This window comes from Danio rerio, chromosome 20, assembly GCF_052040795.2.
Source record: "Danio rerio strain M-AB ecotype USA chromosome 20, GRCz13ab, whole genome shotgun sequence".
Lineage (NCBI taxonomy): Eukaryota > Metazoa > Chordata > Actinopteri > Cypriniformes > Danionidae > Danio > Danio rerio.
In genome coordinates, this window is record NC_141040.1 from 57175001 (window position 1) to 57200744 (window position 25744).

General features: G+C 35.5%; 2 protein-coding genes across 3 annotated transcripts in view; both read left to right on the forward strand.

The window, feature by feature from the left end:
• Positions 1 to 25744, forward strand: part of pycr3 (pyrroline-5-carboxylate reductase 3) — a 540655-nt gene that overhangs the window by 434767 nt on the left and 80144 nt on the right. The gene's annotated exons all lie outside the window — the stretch shown is intronic.
• The window catches only part of slc22a23b (solute carrier family 22 member 23b), a 40460-nt gene continuing 25442 nt past the window's right edge, over positions 10727 to 25744 (forward strand). For both annotated transcript variants that reach the window (XR_015518946.1, XM_087298831.1), the window contains exons 1-2: positions 10727 to 11566; positions 24440 to 24543. Coding sequence is in view for 1 of the 2 variants with exons in the window: in XM_087298831.1 (XP_087154957.1) it covers positions 11177 to 11566; positions 24440 to 24543 (494 nt within the window). In the remaining variant the exon portion in view is untranslated. The remainder of the gene's footprint in view (positions 11567 to 24439; positions 24544 to 25744) is intronic.

Below are 25744 nucleotides of genomic sequence, written 5' to 3' on the forward strand. Positions count from 1 at the left end.
TGTGGTTCATAAACACTGTAGTATTTACTGTGAATGACTACAGTATCTTTCTGGAGGAGTAAACTCACCGTGACGCTGTAACCTCAAACGACAGCATTACTGAACGATTAAAGCGTGACCGCTGATTGTTTTGTTGTTCAGTAATGATGATGTTGATGGCAGATGTGTGTGAGCTGGATAAACTCTGACTGCATGCTGTCGCCTCAATGTTAAGAAACACAACACACCTCTGACACTCACTCACACACACACACATACATACTCACTCTCTCACACACACCCTCTCTTTCTCTCTCTCTCTCACACACTCACACACACACACACACACACACACACACACACACACTGATATAAATGGCTGATAATAGTGCATACTAAATAACACCTTCTAACCAATGATGTCAGCTGATTGTCATCTGGCAGCCGAGCGCTCGCACTCATCAAATATAGATGAGACTCCCTGTTGAAAGAAGAAACAAATAAGTGGAACATACATGTGTGTGTGTGTGTGTGTGTGTGTGGAGGAGGGGATGAGTACTGTGTAAATAGCATGATGTGTGTGTGTGTGTGTGTGCCAATAAGGTCATAAATGACATACAGTTCATGACAAGCTGATTCTCCCTCCTGTGACGTGCTGTAAAATGTCAATGTTTAATTCTTTTTGATTTAGTTGTTTAACTTTGGCTTCTTTGTGACAATTATTTATTCTGATTATTAATTTAATGTTTGTTTTTTTTAAATAACAGACTCGAAGGTGGTTTGGTGCTATTGTGTGCTAACCCCTCTAAATCCAGGACGGTCGACCAGCTAAAACCAGCTAACCATAGGCTGGTTTAAGCTGGATTTTTCAGCAGGGTAATCCTCTTTTAAATCAATAACACCACACAGGGGCGGACTGGCCATCTGGCAATTCTGGCAAATGCCAGAAGGGCCGGACCATTTTTTAAATGTGGGCCGGTCAGCTATTTTTATTTTTTAATATGTATTGTTTTTACATGCAGGCAGCTTTTATCTCTTGCGAGATGTGAGTATTATGATGATGATGATGCTAATAGTAATAATAATTATAAATGTTAAGCATTGGCCCAATCAGCAATGACCGGCTGGTTTCGAAATGGGCCGACCTAAAATCTGGCTAGAATGTCAAACTAACAGTAAGTGCAACACAAGCTAATTGTCAGAGATGGACCATAAAAAAAGGAAAGGAGGTGCCGAAAAGCTCAGAGAAAGCAAAAAAAAAAAAAGTCAAACTCTGCCGAATGCATAAAATTAACAGAAATTGTCTTGAGAGAGAGCAGCGGAGGGGCGCAAGAAGGTTGCTTTTTCGAGCCTCGCCTGGGTTAGTTGGTGTTTCTGTGTGGAGGTTGCATGTTCGCGTGGGTTTCCTCCTGGTTTCCCTCACAAGTCCAAACATGTGCTGTAGATGAATTGGGCCGGCTTAATTGTCCGTAGTGCATGTATGTGAATGTGCTGTATAGGGGTTTCACTGTGGGTTTCACTTTGGAGGGCATCTGCTGCGTAAAACATATGCTGGACAAGTTGGCGGTTCATTCCGCTGTGGTGATCCCAGATTAATAAAGGGACTAAGCCGAAAAGAAAATGAATGAATGATCGCATGTATACATTTGTTTTTGCTCCAGTCACATACATTAAATGTTTAAATATCTATTACATATATGGTACTGCTTATATTATTTCACCATCTGTAAACAAAATTAGTGAATATGCGTGTCCGTGCAAGGGGCTGTGGCAGTATAGTAGTGTGGGCTGGTGTGGCTACAGTGCCAGGGCTGATTTTTAGTCCCAGTCCGCCCCTGACACCACATGTGAATCTTAAAATGTAGCTTCTTAACTACAATTGACTGTTTTCTCTGTGCTCCTTTACTTGAAGTGACTATATTTTCCGTACCATTAAAATATTTTTATTTATTTTACCCTGGCATTTATTTCCCTCCTTTTTGTTTTGATAACCAAAAAGTGTCTGTTTATCTATATATTGGCGAATAAGAGAATCTCTCTTTTTGTGTGTGTTCAGGTTTGGTTTATTCTCTAACATCATTTACAGTTATTGTTAATAGGTATATAATATATATGTTATTTATTTTTTATTGTTCTGTTTTTACGTTACTGCCCTGTATTTGATACTCATTTCCATTATTTGAATGAGAAAATTACCAAAAATTTTATATCATACAAAAAGGTCAACATTATAAGCCCCATTAAAATTATTCTCCAGAACAAACCACTGTTTGTTTTCCAATGACCCTAATTACCCTAACTTTACCCTAATTAACCTAGTTAAGCCTCTGAATGTCACTTTAAGCTGAATACTAGTGTCTTGAAAAATATCTAGTAAAATAGTGAGCTGTCATCATGGCAAAGAAAAGAAATCACATGTACACATGTGTATCTCAAAGTACCATAAAGGTACAAAAGTGAACCCTAAAGGTGCTTATGTCCACCTGTACAGTACAATACTGAACCTTTTAAAAAGTTACCACCCCAATGGCAGATTTTGTACCTTTATTTCTGAGTGTACTTCAAAAGTTATTACCCATACCTCATTCATTCCTTCATTTTCTTTCAGCTTAGTCTCTTTATTTATCAGGGGTCACCACAGCGGAATGAACCACCAACTATTCCAGCATATGTTTTACACAGCGGATGCCTTTCAAGCTGCAACCCAGTGCTGGGAAACACCCATACACACTCATTCTCACACACACTCATACACTACAGCCGATTTAGTTTCTCAATATATAGCGCATGTGTTTGGACTGTGGGGGAAACCCACGCCAGCATGAACATGCAAATGCCACGGGAACATGCAAACTCTACACAGAAATGACCACTGACCCAGCCGGGACTCGAACCAGCGACCTTCTTGCTGTGAGGCTACAGTGCTAACCACTGAGACACTGTGATGCCACACCTATTATCAATTATGCATTATTGATAAACATTTTGGCCATTTCCAGGCTGGTTTCCAGCCATTTCCAGCCTGGTCCTAGCTGGTCAGGCTGGGAAGTGACCGACTAAAACCATCTAAAACCAGTTTGACCATGCTGGTTTAAGCAGGACATAGCTGGTTTTGGATGGGCTACCAGCCTGGCCTGGCTGGTCAACTGTTATCTTCACAGACGATGCGAGGAATGTGAGTTTATTACCAAGAAATTTGTGATTGTAAAAAGTGACATTTTACACACAAAAACAAGGAAATGTTGAGCCCTTATGAGAAATAAAAACTTCCTTCGGTCACATGATTCAACGCTGCACCGGAAGCGTGTTGTTGTTTTTAAACATACAGCGCCATCTGCTGTTCTACTTAAATAAACGCAGAATATTAATAAAAGCTTACCCATAAGCGCCTCTAGAGGGAAGCAAACAACAGCTTTTCTCATTTCTTCTGTTTGTAGTCACTGCAAAGCTTTGATAACACGGCCAATTTTGTCCTGCTAAATTAATGATTTTTTTTTCACACGTTTTGGGCGGCAAACTAACGCGTGGTTACTAAAAAACTGAACTATTGAGCAGCATTTAACTCTTGATTTGGATATTTCTACTCCACAAACTAACTCCAAACTGCTCTGACTTGATCAAGAGTTGCTTTATTTTTTCTAACTGATCCGACTTACGGTTTTCTGAAAAATGACCTCGGAAAATTCTTATTGACTTAACATTGGACCAAACTTTGAGCCGGCAGCTTAAACATGTCTGTCTCTCATATGGAGAATGAAGTCACATGCATTGCTAAGGTGTGAGTTTCTCACAGACTTCAACAGTGTCGAAATCTCTGTGGAATGGATATACAATATATACAAGTACAGTTATATACAGTGATGTATGGTTATATACAGTGATCTACTATTATATAGCCTACACTACAGTGATGTTTGGTTATATACAATGATGTACGGTTATATACTGTGATGTTTGGTTATATACTGTGAAGTACACTTATATACAGTGATGTCTGCTTATATACAGTGATGATGTACTGTGATGATATACAGTAATGTACTGTGATGTACAGTTATACAGTGATATACAGTGTCCTGGAGTGCAGTGATGTATGGTTATGATGTATGGTTATATACAGTGATGTTTGGTTATATGCAGTGATGTTTGGTTATATACAGTGATGTATGGTTATGATGTATGGTTATATATAGTAATGTACAGTTATATTCAGTGATGCTTGGTTAAATACAGTGACATACAGTTATATTTGATGATGTCTGGTTATATACAGTGATGATGTACAGTGATGATATACAGTAATGTACTGTGATGTACAGTTATACAGTGATATACAATGTCCTGAAGTGCAGTGATGTATGGTAATGATGTATGGTTATATACAGTGATGCACAGTTATGTACAGTGATGTATGGTTATATATAGTAATGTACAATGATATACAGTGATGTTTGGTTATATACAGTGATGTACGATTATATGCAGTGATGTTTGGTTATATACAGTGATGTACGATTATATGCAGTGATGTTTGGTTATATACAGTGATGTACGATTATATGCAGTGATGTTTGGTTATATACAGTGATGTACGATTATATGCAGTGATGTTTGGTTATATACAGTGATGTATGGTTATATACAGTGATGTACGGTTATATACAGTGATGTATGGTTATGTACAGTGATGTATGGTTATATACAGTAATGTACGGTTATATATAGTGATTTACAGTTATATACAGTGATGTATGGTTATATGCAGTGATGTTTGGTTATATGCAGTGATGTTTGGTTATATGCAGTGATGTTTGGTTATATACAGTGATGAACAGTTATATACAGTGATGTAGGATTATATACAGTGATGTTTGGTTATATACAGCAGGGGTTCCCAAACTTTTCAGCCCGCGACCCCCAAAATAACAATGCCAGTGACTCGAGACCCCCAATATCCTCTGAGGTGGTTATAAATACAGAAACCGTGCATATAATGACGCAGACACACCAATTAAATTTTTTTAACGTGTGTCAGTGCTTTAAATGTGCCAGAAAGTATAACCTGGTTTTATAAAATCAAAATGCATCTGACGCTATTGCTGTCTCTAATATAATGTAATTACAATTATCGCAATCCAATAGAACTAGTAACTATAAGCTACTATAGTAACTATATAGTATACAGTAACTATAAACGACTATTTTTATTTTCAGTATAGTTATGGATAAAATATGTTAATTCTTATGGTTTAATAAATATGAATAGATTTTTGGAAATCACCAGGCGACCCCCCTTCATCGCCCCGCGACCCCTCGGGGGGTCCCGACCCCCACTTTGAGAACCACTGATATACAGTGATGTATGGTTATATACAGTGATGTACGGTTATATACCGTGGAGTGGAGAACATGAGTCTGATTCCAGCGACGCTCCAGGGACAGACGAGTCTCCGCTGAGGCCATCTTCCAGCCTCCACCACGGCGAATGAAGCTCTGCACAAGACTTTTGGCCAGCGGAGAAATTAAAATGGTCGTGCCCAACTGAGTCTGGTTCCCTCAAGGTTTTTTTTCTTCACTCCCATCAGGTGAAGTTTTTTTCCCTCTCCGCTGTCGCCACTGCCTCGCATGGTTCAGGATTGGTAGAGCTACGCATCGATGAATTGGCTCTTCAGTGTTTGAACTCTCAGTAATGATTAAATCCCACTGAACTGAGCTAAACTGAACTGAACTGAACTTAAACACTAAAACCTGAACCACACTGTTCCACTTACTGTGACCATTTATGTGAAGCTGCTTTGACACAATCTACATTGTAAAAGCGCTATACAAATCTGAATTGAATTGAATTGAATACAGTGATGTACGGTTATATACAGTGATTTACAGTTTTATACAGTGATGTATGGTTATATGCAGTGATGTTTGGTTATATACAGTGATGTACGGTTATATACAGTGATTTACAGTTATATACAGTGATTTACAGTTATATACAGTGATGTTTGGTTATATGCAGTGATGTTTGGTTATATACAGTGATGTATGGTTATATATATAGTGATTTACAGTTATATACAGTGATGTATGGTTATATGCAGTGATGTTTGGTTATATACAGTGATGTATGGTTATATACAGTAATGTACAGTTATATACAGTGATTTACAGTTATATACAGTGATGTTTGGTTATATGCAGTGATGTTTGGTTATATACAGTGATGTATGGTTATATATATAGTGATTTACAGTTATATACAGTGATGTTTGGTTATATGCAGTGATGTTTGGTTATATACAGTGATGTATGGTTATATACAGTAATGTACGGTTATATACAGTGATTTACAGTTATATACAGTGATGTATGGTTATATGCAGTGATGTTTGGTTATATACAGTGATGTATGGTTATATACAGTGATGTACAGTTATATACAGTGATGTACGATTATATGCAGTGATGTATGGTTATGATGTATGGTTATATACAGTGATGTTTGGTTATATACAGTGTTGTACAGCTATATACTGTGTTGTGCGGGTATGATGTATGGTTATATATATTAATGTACAATTATATACAGTGATGTTTGGTTATACAGTGAAGTACAGTTATATTTGGTGATGTCTGCTTATATGCAGTTATGATGTATAGATATATGAAGTGATGTTTGGTTATATACAGTGATGTACAGTTATATACAGTGATGTACAGTTATATACAGTGATGTACGGTTATGATGTATAGTTATATACAGTGATGTGAAGTTATGATGTATGGTTGTATGCAGTGATGTTTGGTTATATACAGTGATGTTTGGTTATATACAGTGATGTTTGGTTATATGCAGTGATGTTTGGTTATATACAGTGATGTTTGGTTATATACAGTGATGTGCAGTTATGATGTATGGTTGTATGCAGTGATGTATCGCTATATACAGTGATGTATGGTTATATGCAGTGATGTGCAGTTATGATGTACGGTTGTATGCAGTGATGTATCGCTATATACAGTGATGTATGGTTATATGCAGTGATGTATGGTTATATACAGCGATGTATCGCTATATACAGTGATGTATGGTTATATGCAGTGATGTTTGGTTATATACAGTGATGTTTGGTTATATACAGTGATGTGCAGTTATGATGTATGGTTGTATGCAGTGATGTATCGCTATATACAGTGATGTATGGTTATATGCAGTGATGTTTGGTTATATACAGTGATGTATGGTTATATGCAGTGATGTGCAGTTATGATGTATGGTTGTATGCAGTGATTTATCGCTATATACAGTGATGTTTGGTTATATGCAGTGATGTATGGTTATATACAGTGATGTGCAGTCATGATGTATGGTTGTATGCAGTGATGTATCGCTATACACAGTGATGTATGGTTATATGCAGTGATGTTTGGTTATATACAGTGATGCACGGTTATATTTAGTGATGTTTGGTTATGATGTATAGGTATAAATAGTAATGTACAATTATATACAGTGATGTTTGGTTATATATAGTGATGTATGGTTATACACTGTGTTGTGCGGGTATGATGTATGGTTATATATAGTAATGTACAGTTATATCCAGTGATGTTTGGTTATATACAGTGAAGTACAGTTATATACAGTGATGTTTGGTTATATACAGTGATTATGTACAGTGATGATATACAGTAATATACTGTGATTTACAGTTAAACAGTGATATACAGTGTCCTGGAGTGCAGTGATGTATGGTTATGATGTATGGTTATATACAGTGATGTACGATTATATACAGTGATGTTTGGTTATATACAGTGATGTACGGTTATATACTGTGTTGTGCGGATATGATGAATGGTTATATATAGTAATGTACAATTATGAACAGTGATGTTTGGTTATATACAGTGATGTACTATTATATAGCCTACAGTGATGTTTGGTTATATACAGTGATGCACGGTTATATTTAGTGATGTTTGGTTATGATGTATAGGTAAAAATAGTAATGTACAATTATATACAGTGATGTTTGGTTATATATAGTGATGTTTGGTTATATACAGTGATGTTTGGTTATATATAGTGATGTTTGGTTATATACAGTGATGTACGGTTATATACTGTGTTGTGCGGGTATGATGTATGGTTATATATAGTAATGTACAGTTATATCCAGTGATGTTTGGTTATATACAGTGAAGTACAGTTATATACGGTGATGTCTGCTTATATACAGTGATTATGTACAGTGATGATATACAGTAATATACTGTGATTTACAGTTAAACAGTGATGTATAGTGTCCTGGAGTGCAGTAATGTATGGTTATGATGTATGGTTATATACAGTGATGTACGATTATATACAGTGATGTTTGGTTATATACAGTGATGTACGGTTTTATACTGTGTTGTGCGGATATGATGTATGGTTATTTATAGTAATGTACAATTATATACAGTGATGTTTGGTTATATACAGTGATGATGTACTGTGATGATCTACAGTAATATACTGTGATGTACAGTTATAGAGTGATATACAGTGTCCTGGAGTGCAGTGATGTATGGTTTTGATGTATGGTTATATACAGTGATGTTTGGTTATATACAGTGATGTACGGTTATATACTGTGTTGTGCGGGTATGATGTATGGTTATATATAGTAATGTACAGTTATATCCAGTGATGTATGGTTATATATAGTAATGTACAGTTATATCCAGTGATGTATGGTTATATATAGTAATGTACAATTATATACAGTAATGTTTGGTTATAGACTGAGTGATGTATGGTTATATACAGTGATGTCTGCTTATATACAGTGATGATGTACTGTGATGATATACAGTAATATACTGTGATGTACAGTTAAACAGTGATGTATAGTGTCCTGGAGTGCGGTGATGTACTTGTCTTTGTTTGGATAATCCAGCAGAGTGAGCCAAGGACAGCAGACTCTTCCAGAAAAAGCTTTGTGATTGGCTCTTGGCTGATGTCTGTGTTCTAAAGAGCCGAGTCCAGTCGTGCCAGGCCATATGGCTGCTCTTCACAGCGCAGAGCCTGAATGAATGAAAACATCACAAGTTATTTCAATGACACTGAAGGAGGAGAAAACATCCTCAAACTGATGGGAACACTATTAACACCGCTTAAACAATGTAAACTAAAATTAAATTTAACAATGTTTTAAAAGCTGATCTGTTATATTTGATGCCCATTTTTGAATATTCAACTTGCATTACAGGTATCCATAACAAACTCAAATAAATTAATATTAAATTAAAAATTTGATATAAATTACAGCTTTTATTATGTATAACTGCATATTATAATCTATTGCATTTCTTTTCACAATTTTCAAATCAGTGATCAGCTCATTCAGTTTTTCATTTGACAAGATAATGTATTATATATAAAACAAAATATAATATAATATAATATAATATAATATAATATAATATAATATAATATAATATAATAAATATAAAAGGGACTAAGCTGAAAAGAAAATGAAATAATATAATATAATATGATATAAAATTATATAATATAATATAATATAATAAAAAATAACATAACATAATATAATATAAAATAAAATAATATATTTAAAAATAACATAATATAATAAAATATAATATACAATAATATAATAGAAAATGAAATAATATAATATATTACAAAATAACATAATATAATATAATAAAATATAATATAATATAATATAAATGGGACTACGCTGAAAAGAAAATGAAATAATATAAAATAACAATATAATATAATATAATAAAAAATAACATAACATAATATAATACAAAATAAAATAATATATTACAAAATAACATAATATAATAAAATATAATATACAATAATATAATATAAAATGAAATAATATAATATATTACAAAATAACATAATATAATATAATAAAATATAATATAATATAATATAAAAGGGACTAGGCTGAAAAAAATGAAATAATATAATATAATATAATCTGTAACGGTTCTCACATAATAAAACAACAAAGCTTAAATCAATATTTCATGTCCATTTATTTATGTGGAAGACCCTGTATTGGATTTTTAAAAATCATATTAGTATACTATATATTGTATTTAAATATTATCATATAGTATAAAATAACAAATAAATAAAATTAAATATAAAAATGTAAAACAATATTACATGTATATATAATTAAACACATCCTATTATATACTTTTACATTGTCAAAATTATGAATTTGTCTTATTGCCTTATTGTAAGTCTTCTTATATTGACAATTTAAACACTTTATTGCTTTATACTCTCTTGTTTTCTGACATAAAACTTAAAAATTAAAATTTTTTATAAAATAATAAAATTACTGAATGTTCCATATGGCTGTGCCCTCTTATTGTTCTCACATAATAAAAAAAAACATTTAACCTCAAATCAATCTATTTGTGTTTATTTATTCATTAAATGTATTTGGGAGATATAGATGTATAGACTCGCAAAACTCACAGTAAACAGCGAATAAACTGCGCATAAATTAAGTTAACCGTGTTGTGGTGTTGAAGTGTTTTCGCCTGAGCTCATGGGGGGCAGATGCACACAAAGGCTCTTTGTTGTGCTCGTCCAATCAGGCGCAGCGGAGGACAGATCAGGCCGCGCCAGCCAATAGGAGCGTTCGATCCTCGCAAACTGGGCGGGTCTTGCAATTTGGATGCCGTGTGATGCTCGGTCGCCGGTGCAAACGGGCGGACGAACGGACACAGGGGCTGCAGCTCTGCGTCGACCGCGCGCTCCACTGACCAAACCTTTACTACCCAGGGGTTATTTACGAGCTAGTGTGCGAGCGCTGGGTGGGAACGGCCCAGCAGCATCCCTGATGTGAGCACAGTGGGATTGAAGGATGGATACACGGGCCACACCTGTGCGCCAGCTGCGTTACCTGCGGACCTGTTGGAGACCACCGGGCACCGACGCGCGGCTCTGGGCGACTGACAGCCCGGCGATGGCGTTGTGACCGGCGGTTACCTTATGGGGCCCCGTGCGCATCAACGCGCCCGCTGGATTATCGTAGCTCGGATTCAGACTGGCTTCCGTTCGGTTACCGACTGGACCTTCTCTCAGTGTGTGTCTGTGTGTGTGAGTGTGTTTTTCAGACAAAGACCCTGCGCGTTATAAAAGCGACGTGTTATGGATGCGGTTCGGCTGGACGGGTTGAACCCACCGGCGGAAAACGGCAATGTGTCGCAGTCCGAACCGCACAAGCGGCTCTCGCAGGTGGACACGGTGGTTCTGCCGTTCCTCGGCGGGTTCGGGAGGTACCAGCGGCGGCTGGTGGCTCTAACGTGGATCCCGGCGTTCCTCATTTCATTCAGCCAGTTTTCGGATCACTTTCTACTCGGCCAACCGGACAGGAAGTGCGTCCGGCCGGATCAGGGCAGCACGGGGAACGGGACGGATCGGGATTTGTTCGTGGAGGCGTTCGCGAACGGAACCGACAACAGCTTCGTAACGGCGTGTTTGTGCTCGGAGTGGCGGTTTGATCTGCAGTCGGGACTGCAGCAGAATGTGGTCACCAAGGTAAGATGCTCGCGTGGATGCCCTTGGAAAAGGATTCCCTCCGGCGGATGGAGATTTAGCCTAGCATTTAAAGGAGTAGCTCACCAAAAACACAACAATTATCTGAAAAACATACTTGGTTTTTTTTTTTTTTTTTTTACTTAATTTTGGGTAAAATATTGACAAAACAACCAGCCTGCTGGGTTAATTATATTATATTTATAGAACCAAATTTAACCCAATATTTGGTTTTGGTAATATTTCAAATTTGGTATAAATAACTCGGTATTTTAGCTTAGCATTTAAGGGAGTAGCTCACCAAATAACTGAAACATTAGTGTGAAAGACACTCTCTAAAAGCATACCTGCATGTTTCAACTCCGTTTTGATTCAAATATTAACAAAACAGTCAACCTGCTGGGTTAATTCTTTGATAGTTATATTATATTACCAAATTCTACCCAACATTAGGGGTTGTCCATATTTTAAATCATTTGTTTAGCCTAGCATTTAAAGGAGTAGCTCACAAAACTGAACAATTAGCTGAAAGACAGTCTAAACTATTACTCAATTTTGGGTACAATATTGACAAAACAACCAACATGCTGGGTTAATTTCTAAGTTAAATTTATCTGAGCAAATTTAACCCAACATTTGGGGGTTTTCACAATTTAACTTTGGTTGAAATAGCCCAATTATTTTAACCTAGCGTTTAAAGTAAAAGCTCACCAGAAATGAAAGAGCTTTAAAAACACATAAAAAAATACTGGGTTATTTCAACGCAATGTTGGGTAAATTATTGACAAAACAACCAACCTGCTGGGTTAATATCTTTATTTATATTTATAGGAACAAATTTAACCTAACCATTGACCATATTTGAAATTTGGTTGAAATAACCCAGCATTTTAGCCTAGTGTGAAGGACACTCTCTGAAAACATACTTGGTTATTTCAACTCAATTTTAAGTAAAATAATGACAAAACCACCAACATGCTGGGTTAATTTCTAACTTTAATTTATAGTTACAAATTTATTCCAAATTTGGGGGTTGGGTATATTTTGATTTGGGATGAAATAACCCAGTATTTTAGCTTAGCATTTAAAGTAATAGCTGACAAAACCATGTACAACACCTTTAAATGACTGAAGACACATTCCTAACAATAGTGGGTTAATTTAACCCATTTTTGGTAAAAATTGGCAAAACCAACTGATGGGTTAATTTTATTTCATTACATTTATAGGAGCAAATGTAACCCAGCATTTGGGGTTGAAATAACCCAGTATTTTAGTGTAACATGTACAGCTATATCACATCAAAAATATTAGCTTTAAATCGACTAAATATTCTACTGGGTTATTTAAACCCACCTTTGAGTAAAATATGGACAAAAATAACTGCTGGGTTGATATTTTATCAATTAAATTGACAGAACCAAATTTAACCCAACATTAGGGGTTGTCCGTATTTTAAATCATTTGTTTAGCCTAGCATTTAAAGGAGTAGCTCACAAAACTGAACAATTAGCTGAAAGACAGTCTAAACTATTACTCAATTTTGGGTACAATATTGACAAAACAACCAACATGCTGGGTTAATTTCTAAGTTAAATTTATCTGAGCAAATTTAACCCAACATATGGGGGTTTTCACAATTTAACTTTGGTTGAAATAACCCAACAATTGTAGCCTAGCGGTTTGAGTAAAAGCTCACCAGAAATGAAAAAGCTTTAAAAACACATACAAAATACTGGGTTATATCAACCCAATGTTGGGTAAAATATTGACGGATCAACCAACCTGCTGGGTTAATATCTTTATTTATATTTATAGGAACAAATTTAACCTAACCATTGACCATATTTGAAATTTGGTTGAAATAACCCAGTATTTTAGCCTAGTGTGAAGGACACTCTCTGAAAACATACTTGGTTATTTCAACTCAATTTTAAGTAAAACATTGACAAAACCACCAACATGCTGGGTTAATTTCTAACTATAATTTAGAGTTCCAAATTTTGGGGTTATTTAATTTGGGGTGAAATAACCCAGTATTTTAGCTCAGCATTTAAAGTAATAGCTAACAAAACCATGTACAACATCTTTAAATGACTGAAGACACATTCCTAACAATAGTGGGTTAATTTAACCCATTTTTGGTAAAAATAGGCAAAACCAACTGATGGGTTAATTTTATTTTATTACATTTATAGGAGCAAATGTAACCCAGCATTTGGGGTTGAAATAACCCAGTATTTTAGTATAACATGTACAGTTATATCACATCAAAAATATTAGCTTAAATTGACTAAATATTCTACTGGGTTATTTAAACCCACCTTTGAGTAAAATATGGACAAAAATAACTGCTGGGTTGATATTTTATCAATTAAATTGACAGAACCAAATTTAACCCAACATTAGGGGTTGTCCTTATTTTAAATCATTTGTTTAGCCTAGCATTTAAAGGAGTAGCTCACAAAACTGAACAATTAGCTGAAAGACAGTCTAAACTATTACTCAATTTTGGGTACAATATTGACAAAACAACCAACATGCTGGGTTAATTTCTAAGTTAAATTTATCTGAGCAAATTTAACCCAACATATGGGGGTTTTCACAATTTAACTTTGGTTGAAATAACCCAACAATTGTAGCCTAGCGGTTTGAGTAAAAGCTCACCAGAAATGAAAAAGCTTTAAAACACATACAAAATACTGGGTTATTTCAACCCAATGTAGGGTAAAATATTGACAGAACAACCAACCTGCTGGGTTAATATCTTTATTTATATTTATAGGAACAAATTTAACCTAACCATTGACCATATTTGAAATTTGGTTGAAATAACCCAGTATTTTAGCCTAGTGTGAAGGACACTCTCTGAAAACATACTTGGTTATTTCAACTCAATTTTAAGTAAAACATTGACAAAACCACCAACATGCTGGGTTAATTTCTAACTATAATTTATAGTTACAAATTTATTCCAAATTTTGGGGTTGGGTATATTTTGATTTGGGATGAAATAACCCAGTATTTTATCTTAGCATTTAAAGTAATAGCTGACAAAACCATGTACAACACCTTTAAATGACTGAAGACACATTCCTAACAATAGTGGGTTAATTTAACTCATTTTTGGTAAAAATGGACAAAACCAACTGATGGGTTAATTTTATTTTATTACATTTATAGGAGTAAATGTAACCCAGCAATTGGGGTTAAAAATTACCCAGTATTTTAGTTAAAAAAATTAAAAATATTAGCTTTAAATCGACTAAATATTCTACTGGGTTATTTAAACCCACCTTTGAGTAAAATATGGACAAAAATAACTGCTGGGTTGATATTTTATTAATTAAATTGATAGAACCAAATTTAACCCAACATTTGGGGTTGTCCGTATTTTAATTTGGGTTGAAATAGCTCAGTATTTAGTGTCACATTTAAAGAGCTAGCTTACAGGTTTTCAGTTTCCTTAAACATATATTCATTTGAAAGATTCATATAACCACACGAGGGAGAGTAAATAATGAATATCTTCATATCTGTGGGTGAACTGTGCCTTTAAATGAATATATCTCTCTAAAACATCAGGCTTTTAATTCAGCACCACACCATCTATTCACCACACCGCCACTGTGACTTTCTTTCATTGAGCACAAAGGAAGACGTTTCGCCGAATGTTTACGCTGCTCTTTTCTATGCAGTGGAAGTGAATGGGGTGGCTGGGGTCTGAAAATCAAGCTAAATAGCAGCTTATGTTTCGGTCTGTTGATAACACAAGCTCATTTTGCGCAGTGAAAATATTTATATGTGAATAATATTATGGGATGGCAAAACAATGACATTAAATGCATACAGATTGGAAATTTAACCCAAGATTTTGGGTTTGGCCATATTTTAAATTAGATTAAAAATATATTTTAGCCTAGCATTTAAAGGAAAAGCTCACCAAAAATCAAAGAAGACTAGAAGAAGAGTGACTATATATTCTACTGGGGTATTTCAACCTAATTTGGGGTAAAATATAAGAACAAATCAACTGATGGGTTCATTTTTTTAATTTAATGTATAGAACCAAATTTTGGGGTGAAGCAGTGGCGCAGTAGGTAGTGCTGTTGCCTAACAGCAAGAAGGTCGCTGGTTCGATCCTCGGCTCAGTTGGCGTTTCTGTGTGGAGTTTGCATGTTCTCCCTGCGTTCGCGTGGGTTTCCTCTGGGTGCTCCGGTTTTCCCCACAGTCCAACACATGCAGTACAGGTGAATTTGGTGGGCTAAATAGTCCGTAGATGAGTGTTTGTGGATGTTTACCAGAGATGGGTTGCCGCTGGAAGGGCATCCACTGCGTAAAAAATGCGCTGGATAAGTTGGCGGTTCATTCTGCTGTGGCGACACCAGAAAATAAAGGGACTAAGCTGACAAGAAAGTGAATGAACCAAATTTAACCCAACATTTGGGTTTTTCCATATTTACATTTTGGTGGAAACAACCCAGCGACTAAATATTCCACTGGGATATTTCAGCCCAATTTGGGGTCGAATTTGGACAAAATCAACTGATGGGTTGACTTTGAAATAAATTTTTTTAGGAGCAAATTTAACCCAACATTTGGGGTTGTCCATATTTTATTTTTAGTTGAAATATGAGCAACCCCAAATGTTGGGTTAAATTTTATTTATGTTACACTAAAATGCTGGGCCAAATTAAACTATAGACAACCCCAAATGCTGGGTTACATTTGCTCCATATGAATGTAAGAAAATTAAAATAACCCAGCAGTTGGCTTTGTTCAAATTTGACCCCAAATTGGGTTTAAATATCCCAACTATTTTAGCTTACCATTTAAAGTAATAGCTCACCAAAAATTAAAAAAGCTTAAAAACACATACAAAATACAGGGTTATTTCAAACCAATTTTGGGTAAAATATTGACAAAACAACCAACCTGCTAGGGTTAATTCTTTTATAATTATATTTATATTGACCATATTTGAAATGTGATTGAAATAACCCAGTATTTTAGCCTAGTGTGAAAGACACACTCTGAAAACATACTTAGTTATTTTAACTCAATTTTAAGTAAAATATTAACAAAACAACCAACATGCTGGGTTAATTTTTTAAATTAAATGTATAGGACCACATTTAACCCAAAGTTGGGGTTGTTTGTTGTGTTTTTGGGGGGAAATACCTCAGTATTTTAGCTGACGGAACCATGTACAATACCTTTAAAGACAGGTTCTAAACAATAAAATAAGGGTAAAACCTACTGATGGGTTAATCCTTTTAAAATCATTTATAGAAACTAATTTAACCCAACGTTTGGCCATAAAAACATGACACAAATAGGTCCATAATTATAAGATGAATAGCCATTAATAGTAATGTCATTATGAGATAAAAAGAGATATGATGGCAGTCATAATTGCAATTAGATTTTTTTGTAAATGTTTATCTCATAACTGGGATAAAAGTGTAAATATGACATACTAATTTTAATAATAAAGTGGAAAATGTGACACTAAGAACATTAATACACCAAAATAATGGCATAATAAGATTAAAAATGAAAAACTAAGTCTAGAAAAGTAAAACAATGATGTACTAAACCATATTTATTGCAAAAAACGATTAAATTTTCTCTTTAATTTGTCTCATTTTATAATTTTAATATGGTATATTACAGGGCTCAACAATAAGGACTGCCCGGTGGCCCGGGGCCAGTGTGAAAGACACTCGGAACAGTAGACAGGATTGTTACTGGCCCCTATCGGCCAGTAACGTTAAGCTCTTTTTTTTTTGTATCCTGGTAACAACCCATACAGCGAAAAGATGGCAACATGGTGGCAAAATTAAACAATGAGGCTAAAAGAAAACGTCTGTTAGTCTTAGAAGCAGACAACTACATGGGAACAAAATTAAGAAACTAATAAAAAAAAAAAACAGTTGTCAGTTAGGCAAGCCATTTTTATAAAAAAAAATATTTAGAATTGCATCAAAATACCAGCACATTTTTCATACTGCTCTTTCATTTGCTTAAGAATTTGAATTTTGCTCATTATACATTTATTAACATATTTAAAATGTTTAAATTCTAGATTCACAAGCATAATTTTGCCATTAATTAAAATATGTGGCTAAGAAATAGCTATTAACTTTTTAGTTTTTTTTGGTGGGGCCAGTGAAAATTTTGGCAGGGCAAGTAAAAATCTCAACCAATGGCCCGATCGGACCCGTATAAAAAATCCTTAGCGTTGAACCTTGTATTATATTTTGTACTTTGTTCTTATAATTTACAACTTATTTTATTATCAACCATGACTCTGATGTCCTTTTATTGAATTTAAAATGTTATCCTTTATGCCATAATGTTAATTCATATTTAATCTCATAACCTCTTAATTTGTGGAAATACATTTTTAATTAAAAGGATAAAAAGAGAAATGATGGCAGTCATAATCACCATATGATGAAATTATTACACTGTATTATTCACTGTAAAATGTTTATCTCATATCAGAATATGAAATAAGTGTAAATATTCATTCATTTTCATTTCGGCTTAGTCCTTTTATTAATCTGTGGTCGCCACAGCGTAATGAACCGCCAACTTATCATGCATGTTTTACTCCAGCTGCATCTCATCACTAGGAAACATCCACACTCATTCACACACATACACTATGGACAATTTTAGCTTACCCAATTCCCCTATAAGCGCATGTGTTTGGACTGTGGGGGAAACTGGAGCACCCGGAGGAAACCCACGCCAACACGAGGAGAACATGCAAACTCCACACAGAAACCCAGCTGGGGCTCCTCCAGCGACCTTCTTGCGCCACTGTGCTGCCCACTGTGTAAATATGACATACTAATTTTAATAATAACATGGAAAATGTGACAGTAAGATGATTAACACACCAAAATAATAGCATAATAAGATCAAATATGACATATATAAGTCAAGAGAAGTAAAATAATGACATACTAAACCATAATAATAACATAAAATCACTTTATTTAGACTCGTCTCATAAATTTGTTACAGTATGTCATATTATGTACTTCGTTCTCAGCAGTTCAACATTATAATATTATTATTATTAATTAAAATGTTATAATTTATGCCATAATATTAATAAATTTTTAATTTCATACATTTTAATTTGTCGTAATTAACTTTTTAATTTCATAAGGATGATTTATTATTAATTTATGTGGCAGAAATGAGCATTTGTCATTTTCTAAGCTCGGAAACGCACTCAAAAATGACTTCTGCTGCTTTTTGAAATCAAGTTGAACCAACACAATTCTTAAGGTTTTTGGGGGGCAACTTAATTGTTATGATCAATCCACTTAAATTTATTAACTTAATCGATTTGTGTTAGGAAAACATGAAGGAATTGTGTATTTTTTACAATGCACCTCCACATATGCATAGGAAATACATAAACTAATTAAACACAATTAACGAGCATCATGCATTGATGTGGACTGATAAATGATAGCAGAATAATGAGAATTCATATGTACAGTTATGGGATTAAACTTTACCGAAACATCAATGCATGGGGAGACAATTTTTTACCTCTATAAAACGCTGGGTTGTTTTAACCCAACATTGGGTCAAATACGAATGTGTAAATGATGACCGAATGTCATTTGTTTGGGGTGAACTGTCCCTTTAAGCAGCAGTGCCTCATTACATCTCGTACTGTACACATATCAGACTGATAATTCAGAGTCACACCCGTCACAGACTGGAGCTGATAAACACACACACACACACGCATGAGGCCCAACAGCGGTAACGACAGCTCGTGGATGGAGAGGAGTTTATAGACTCTGACAGAATGCTAAAACAGCATAATATGGAAACACTATTGGACAAAACTCTGCATTTGCTATGAGGGATGTGCTGTTTTACTTCTACATTACTGACTAATCTAATGTAAATGCTCAAATGTGATATTGCAAAGCATCCTATGGAAAATAGAGTCACTTAAAGGGTTAGTTCACCCAAAAATGAGAATTTCCTGTTAATTTACTCACCCCCAGAGCTCATCCAGGCTGAAGGAGACTTGCTTTAAACTTTAAAGAAGATTTTGAGCTGAATGCATGGCTCTTGGTGCTTCATATAGTTATGAATAAGTCAGAATTATTCGCCCCCTTTTGATTTTTTTTTCTTTTTTTAAATATTTCCCAAATGATGTTTAACAGAGCAATGAAATGTTCACAGTATGTCTGATAATATTTTTTCTTCTGGAGAAAGTCTTATTTGTTTTATTTCGGCTAGAATAAATGCAGTTATTAATTAAAAAAAAAACATTTTTGGGACAAAATTATTAGCCCTTTAAGCTATTTTTTTTTCGATAATCTACAGAACAAACCATCGTATAACTTCCATAATTACCCTAACCTGCCTAGTTAACGTAATTAACCTAGTTAAGCCTTTAAAGTTCACTTTAAGCTGTATAGAAGTGTCTTGAAAAATATCAAGTAAAATATTATTCACTGTCATCATGACAAAGAGAAAATAAATCAGTTATTAGAGATGAATTATTAAAACTATTATGCTTAGAAATGTGCAGAAACAATCTTCCCTCCATTAAACAGAAATTGGGGGAAAAAATAAACAGGGGTGCTAATAATTCTGACTTCAACTGTGTAATGGCAGTGAATGGTGACCGGTTTTACGACTAAAAATAAACACATATGAACGAGGCCAAATCAATAGCCATGGCTCCTGATGACACTCTTGCGATCAGAAACGATCGCTCAGTGTAAGAAATTAAACATTGTTTACAATATTATCAGCTTTAATCCACAGCCTGGACAAACAGTTATCTTCAAAAGCAACCAGACTACATTCGCACATATGTGCCCATTAGACATGGGCTGGTATAAGTTACTGACCGGATGCTAAACCTGGATATAAATATGATGGTTTCACGATATGACGGTATTGTGGTAACTGTTCAAAAATAATTTCTTTTTAAATGTCTTAGTAAAAAACAACTTCTTTCGCCATTTAACAACACAATAAGTAGTGCGTTCACACTGACAGCTCTAAAAATAATAAGTGCACTTTAATTACTCGGATGATGCACTCACTCAGCTGGTAAAATGAAGTGTGATGGTGGACACTTCACGCACTCAACGTCCACAGCTTTGCTCACGTAGCGAAAGGGGTGGAGCTATCAGGCGCTCATGTTGGATTACTTTGGCTGTTTCTCAGAGAATGGACTTGCGTTCTTGTGGAGAGCGGTTTTGCCAGGTGTCCTCGAAAGAACGAACCCGGGAGACCACTAGAACAGAGAACGCGTCCTGTGAGGAATGAGATGCTGCGTTCTTCCTGATAGTCATGTGACCGTCTCGCGTTTTAAATAGAAAATGATTTAAACATTACAGCATTCATACCACCATTTATTGTTTTTCCCCTTTTCAAAATATATGCTATCCATAAAGACTTTACAAATATACGCTGCACAATATAAATAAAACAGATTTTAATAGGAATTTCAGCAAATAAACACCCTTAATGTGTTTATTCCTTTATTAAGATGTTCATGGTAATGTTTACTTTCAGCGTTTCATTTAGGGAAACTCCTGAGGGAAATCTCTGAACATTAATAATAAATCTAAATAAAATGCTGCGCTTCCCATCTTCAGATGCAATGACTTTGGGACTTCTAGACCGAGTTCAGTGCTCAAGTCTGCATCGCTGCATCCTTGATATCAAAAACACATCCGGGAAGTTTCACGCGTCCTCTGTTCTTGCGATCGTGAGTATTGGAACTGAACTTTGGCAGCTGATGATGACGTTACACAACAACACGAGGACACAAGACTGCTAAAGTACGCATATTGAGAAACAGCCTTTATTTATTTCAGATTGTAAAAAGCGAAATTCTCCTACGAGAGTGATTATAGCGCCTCCCGATGGAGAAAGCGGCAATACTTACGGCAGGTATTATTTGGTACTTTAGTCATTTGTTTCACTGCATTTGACGATTAATTATCGGGAAACGGTTTGAATTTACGCTTAGTAAAAAAACATTAGTGCTCCATTTGGGACGACACTACATACAGCTGTTGAATGTTTAAGTGCATAAGTACATAGTGCATGAGTGCCATTTGGGACGCAGCTACTGTCTTTCCCCTCACAGCTGGTGTGTGGTGAAGCACTGGCGCTGTTGTCCTGTGCCTGCCGTCGCATCATCCAAGTGGAGTGGGTTTATGGCCATACACGATAAAGGCTCTCCTTACATTTTAGTCTCTTTTCTAGGGGTACGGAGACAAAAGTAACAAAAAAAAAACTATTTAATTTAAATATATTTAATAAAAATATATCATTTTAATTGGATCGAATTGATAAATTAATATTTAATAATGTGCGCGGAGAATCTCCTTTTTCTCTATCCCAGCATACTTTCACTTCAGATATAATAATAAAAAAAAACTCTAAAAAAGAGATTTCAAAAGAAAAATATTTTCTTTTATTCACTGTTTAACAAAGTTCAATATATGTTTACATTTCCAGAAAGGGTAAACAAAAACAAAGAGATACTTAAATGAAAATTCTCCTAGCCAAAATCATTATGAGAGGGTAAGGCCAAAATAAAAAAATAAAAACTTCCTAAATTGACAAAAAGTTCTAAATTTGTTTTATATATATATATATATATATATATATATATATATATATATATATATATATATATATATATATATATATATATATATATATATATCTCAAAATCAGTGACAATGCTTACCCCACAACCTGGCTAAATCCAGAAACAGGAGGAAACTTAAAGGATAAACCCAAAATAAATCAGCACTCGTCTCTCTACACGGCTTACTTTTCACATAAAGTTACACGTCACACTTATTCACGCTATAATCTCACAAGATTCACAAGTTCACAGTTCTAAATATCGCACTATTATGACTGGGATAGGGAAAACAGGGACGTGCTTTGCCGCTCTGCCTCTTTATAAAGCCTGGAAGCTCTATCAACCGATCCGGTTTGCTCTGATTGAAAACAGGTGCGGCTGGTTTGGAACGCTGATCAATGAGAGAGAGAAGCAGAGAGAGAGAGAGAGAGATTAATAAAACAAAAGGGGAGAGCAATAAGCTGCCACTCACACCAACAACTTATTACCTAAATACATCATAGGATGTAACACTCTATATAAATACACATTACATTACGTTGTGTGGACGTCACCACTATGACGTCTATCAGATTTTGGTTGTCATAACTGACAAATAAATGTCAGTATTTGACGTCAATATGACGTTGGTTTAAGATGTTGGATTTTGCTCTCTTTCTAAATCAGTGGTTCTCAAACTGCTGTACGTGTACCACTAGTAGTACACGGGCTTCCTTCTAGTGGTACACGGAGGAATCAAATATGTAATATGTACATGCTACAAATATTTCAAGATTTATCAAAAATGATTTACATATAAACTTGACATATAATAATATTCATTATATGACATATAGCCTATATTTCTGAGGTCCAGGCAACATTTTCAGGTGTTGATGAGTTGACTACTATATGTTAATACTTTACATTTAAGTACAGCACCATTCTTTTTACCTTTTACACATTTTAATTTAAATGTTGACTTTTTTTAGTTTGTTTTTACATATAAGCACAGTACGGTGTTAACGTTCAGACTGTTCATGTTTAAAGTGGCTGACAATAATAAATATTCTTAATAACAGGAATTATTCTGCCAGGTTTTTGAACTGTGCAGAACTGTAGCTGCTTTACTACGCTGTATTTCAATACTGCTCATTATGGTGGCACTTGGCAATTTTTTACTGCGGTGGTTCTTGATGAAAAAATTTGGAGGACCACTGATCTAAATCAAACTAACATCAACGTCATTTAATGTTGTTATTGGACGTCAAAATAGCGTTGTCCTTAGACGCTGGCTAGACATTGACTTTTGGTCACCTGACCTCACGGCTTAAAAATCGGTTTAAAGTGTGTATTTACTAATTGTTTACGTATAATCGCATAAAATCCAGTTAAAGCAGATTGTTTTAGTGCAGTTTGTGTTTTCAGTGTAGTCTGGCACTGAAGCTGCTGATAATAGATAAACACACACACACACACACACTTTCCTTCACACTTAGGGTTTATCTACAAGTGTCAGATAAGCGGCTCATTCCAGGAGAGACTTCCTGTTTGCCTGTTTTTCTTTAATCTTCTGATGTCCTGCTGTGTGTGTGTGTGCGTGAGAGAGTGTGTGTCACTTGATAAAACCGTCTGCAGAAACACTTTGATTGACATTCTCCCTTTGTACATGTCGTCATAGGGGGGAAAGCCCCGCCCACTAGTGACCGTCTCTTCCTCATTAGCATGCCACGTCAGGCTTGTTTTTGAATCTGCCACTATGCTGACACACGGGTGTCTGTAGCTCCGCCCTCTTCTGAAAAAGAGCACCATCTCATTTGAATTTAAAGCGACAGTCACCAAAACACCACAATTAGGATCAAAGCCTGAAAGGGTCAGTTTCAGAGAGCTAGAAAACATAATCTGTGTGCTGTTTTCAGCTGAATCACACACACACACACACACACACACTCTAGAGACATCAGAGATGCATTTTACAGCTTGTACAAAGGGGCATAATAGGTCCCCTTAAAAGGTTTTCTTAATGATGTGATCACAAACTATGACTTATGATCTGTTGATGTGTAATTTGTGGTTGGTTTTGTCATTATGCATGTGACTATTATGTGCTGTCTTCTTGTCCAGGTCTCACTGGAAGGTGAGATTGTAGTATCCTAATGTGACTTCCTGTCTAAATAAAGGAGTGATTATAATGATGAGAGTTTTGACAGGTGTTTTGTGTGTTTCAGTGGACTCTGGTGTGTGACGGCGAGTGGAAAGTTCACATCGCCAAGTTTTCTCTGTTGGTGGGCTCCATCTTCGGCTACTTACTGATGGGAGCCATGGCAGACTGGTAAAAACACAGTACACTACAGTATATGTGACGCTGCCTGCACCAAACACTGCAACAAAAATGCTTATTTCTGTTGCTTATAGTCAAAATAATATAATGATAACAATAATCTGTCAATGAAGTAAGCAAGATAATATTGCCTACACATTAAAATGAGATAATTTTTCCTTGTTTTAAGTCAAAACTCACTTCATTTTGACTCATTATTTCTGCAAACAAGACAATATGTTCTGCTTATCTAGAAAATGCTTCTTGATTTGAGTATTTGTAGATAGTTGGACTAGAAACAAGACAAAAACGTTGTTGCAGTGTCATTTTCTAAATGATGTTTGGCATTAAATAAATAAAAATCTATCATTTTGACCTGTACAATGTATGTTTTTACTATTCCTACAAATATATCTGTGCAACATGACACTGTTTTGTGGTTTTGTGTGTGTGTGTGTATTTATACACTGACCGGCCACTTTATTAGGTACACCTTACTAGTATTGAGTTGGACCCCCTTTTGTCTTCAGAACTGCTTTAATCATTCGTGGCGTAGATTCAACAAGCTACTGGAAATATTCCTCAGAGATTTTGCTCCATATTGACATGATAGCATCACACAGTTGCTGCTGATTTGTCGGCTGTACAACCATGATGTCAATCTCCCGTTCCACCACATCCCAAAGCTGCTCTATTGGATTGAGCTCTGGTGACTGTGGAGGCCATTTGAGTACAGTGAACTCATCGTCATGTTCAAGAAACCAGTCTGAGATGATTCACGCTTTATGACATGCTGCGTTATCCTGCTGGAAGTAGCCATCAGAAGATGGAGACACTGTGCTCATAAAGGGATGGACATGGTCAGCAGCAATACTCAGGTAGGCTGTGGTGTTGATGCTCAATTGGTACTAATGAACCCAAAGTGTGCCAAGAAAATCTCCCCCACACCATTACACCACCACCACCAACCTGAACCGCTGATACAAGGCAGGATGATCCATGCTTTCATGATGTTGATGCCAAATTGTGAGCCGATCATCTGAATGTGTCAGCAGAAATGGAGACTCATCAGAGCAGCAACGTTTCTCCAATCTTCTATTGTCCAGTTTTGGTGAGTCTGTGTGAATTGTAGCCTCAGTTTCCTGTTCTTAGCTGACAGGAGCGGCACCCGGTGTGCTCTTCTGCTGCTGTAGCCCATCCGCCTCAAGGTTGG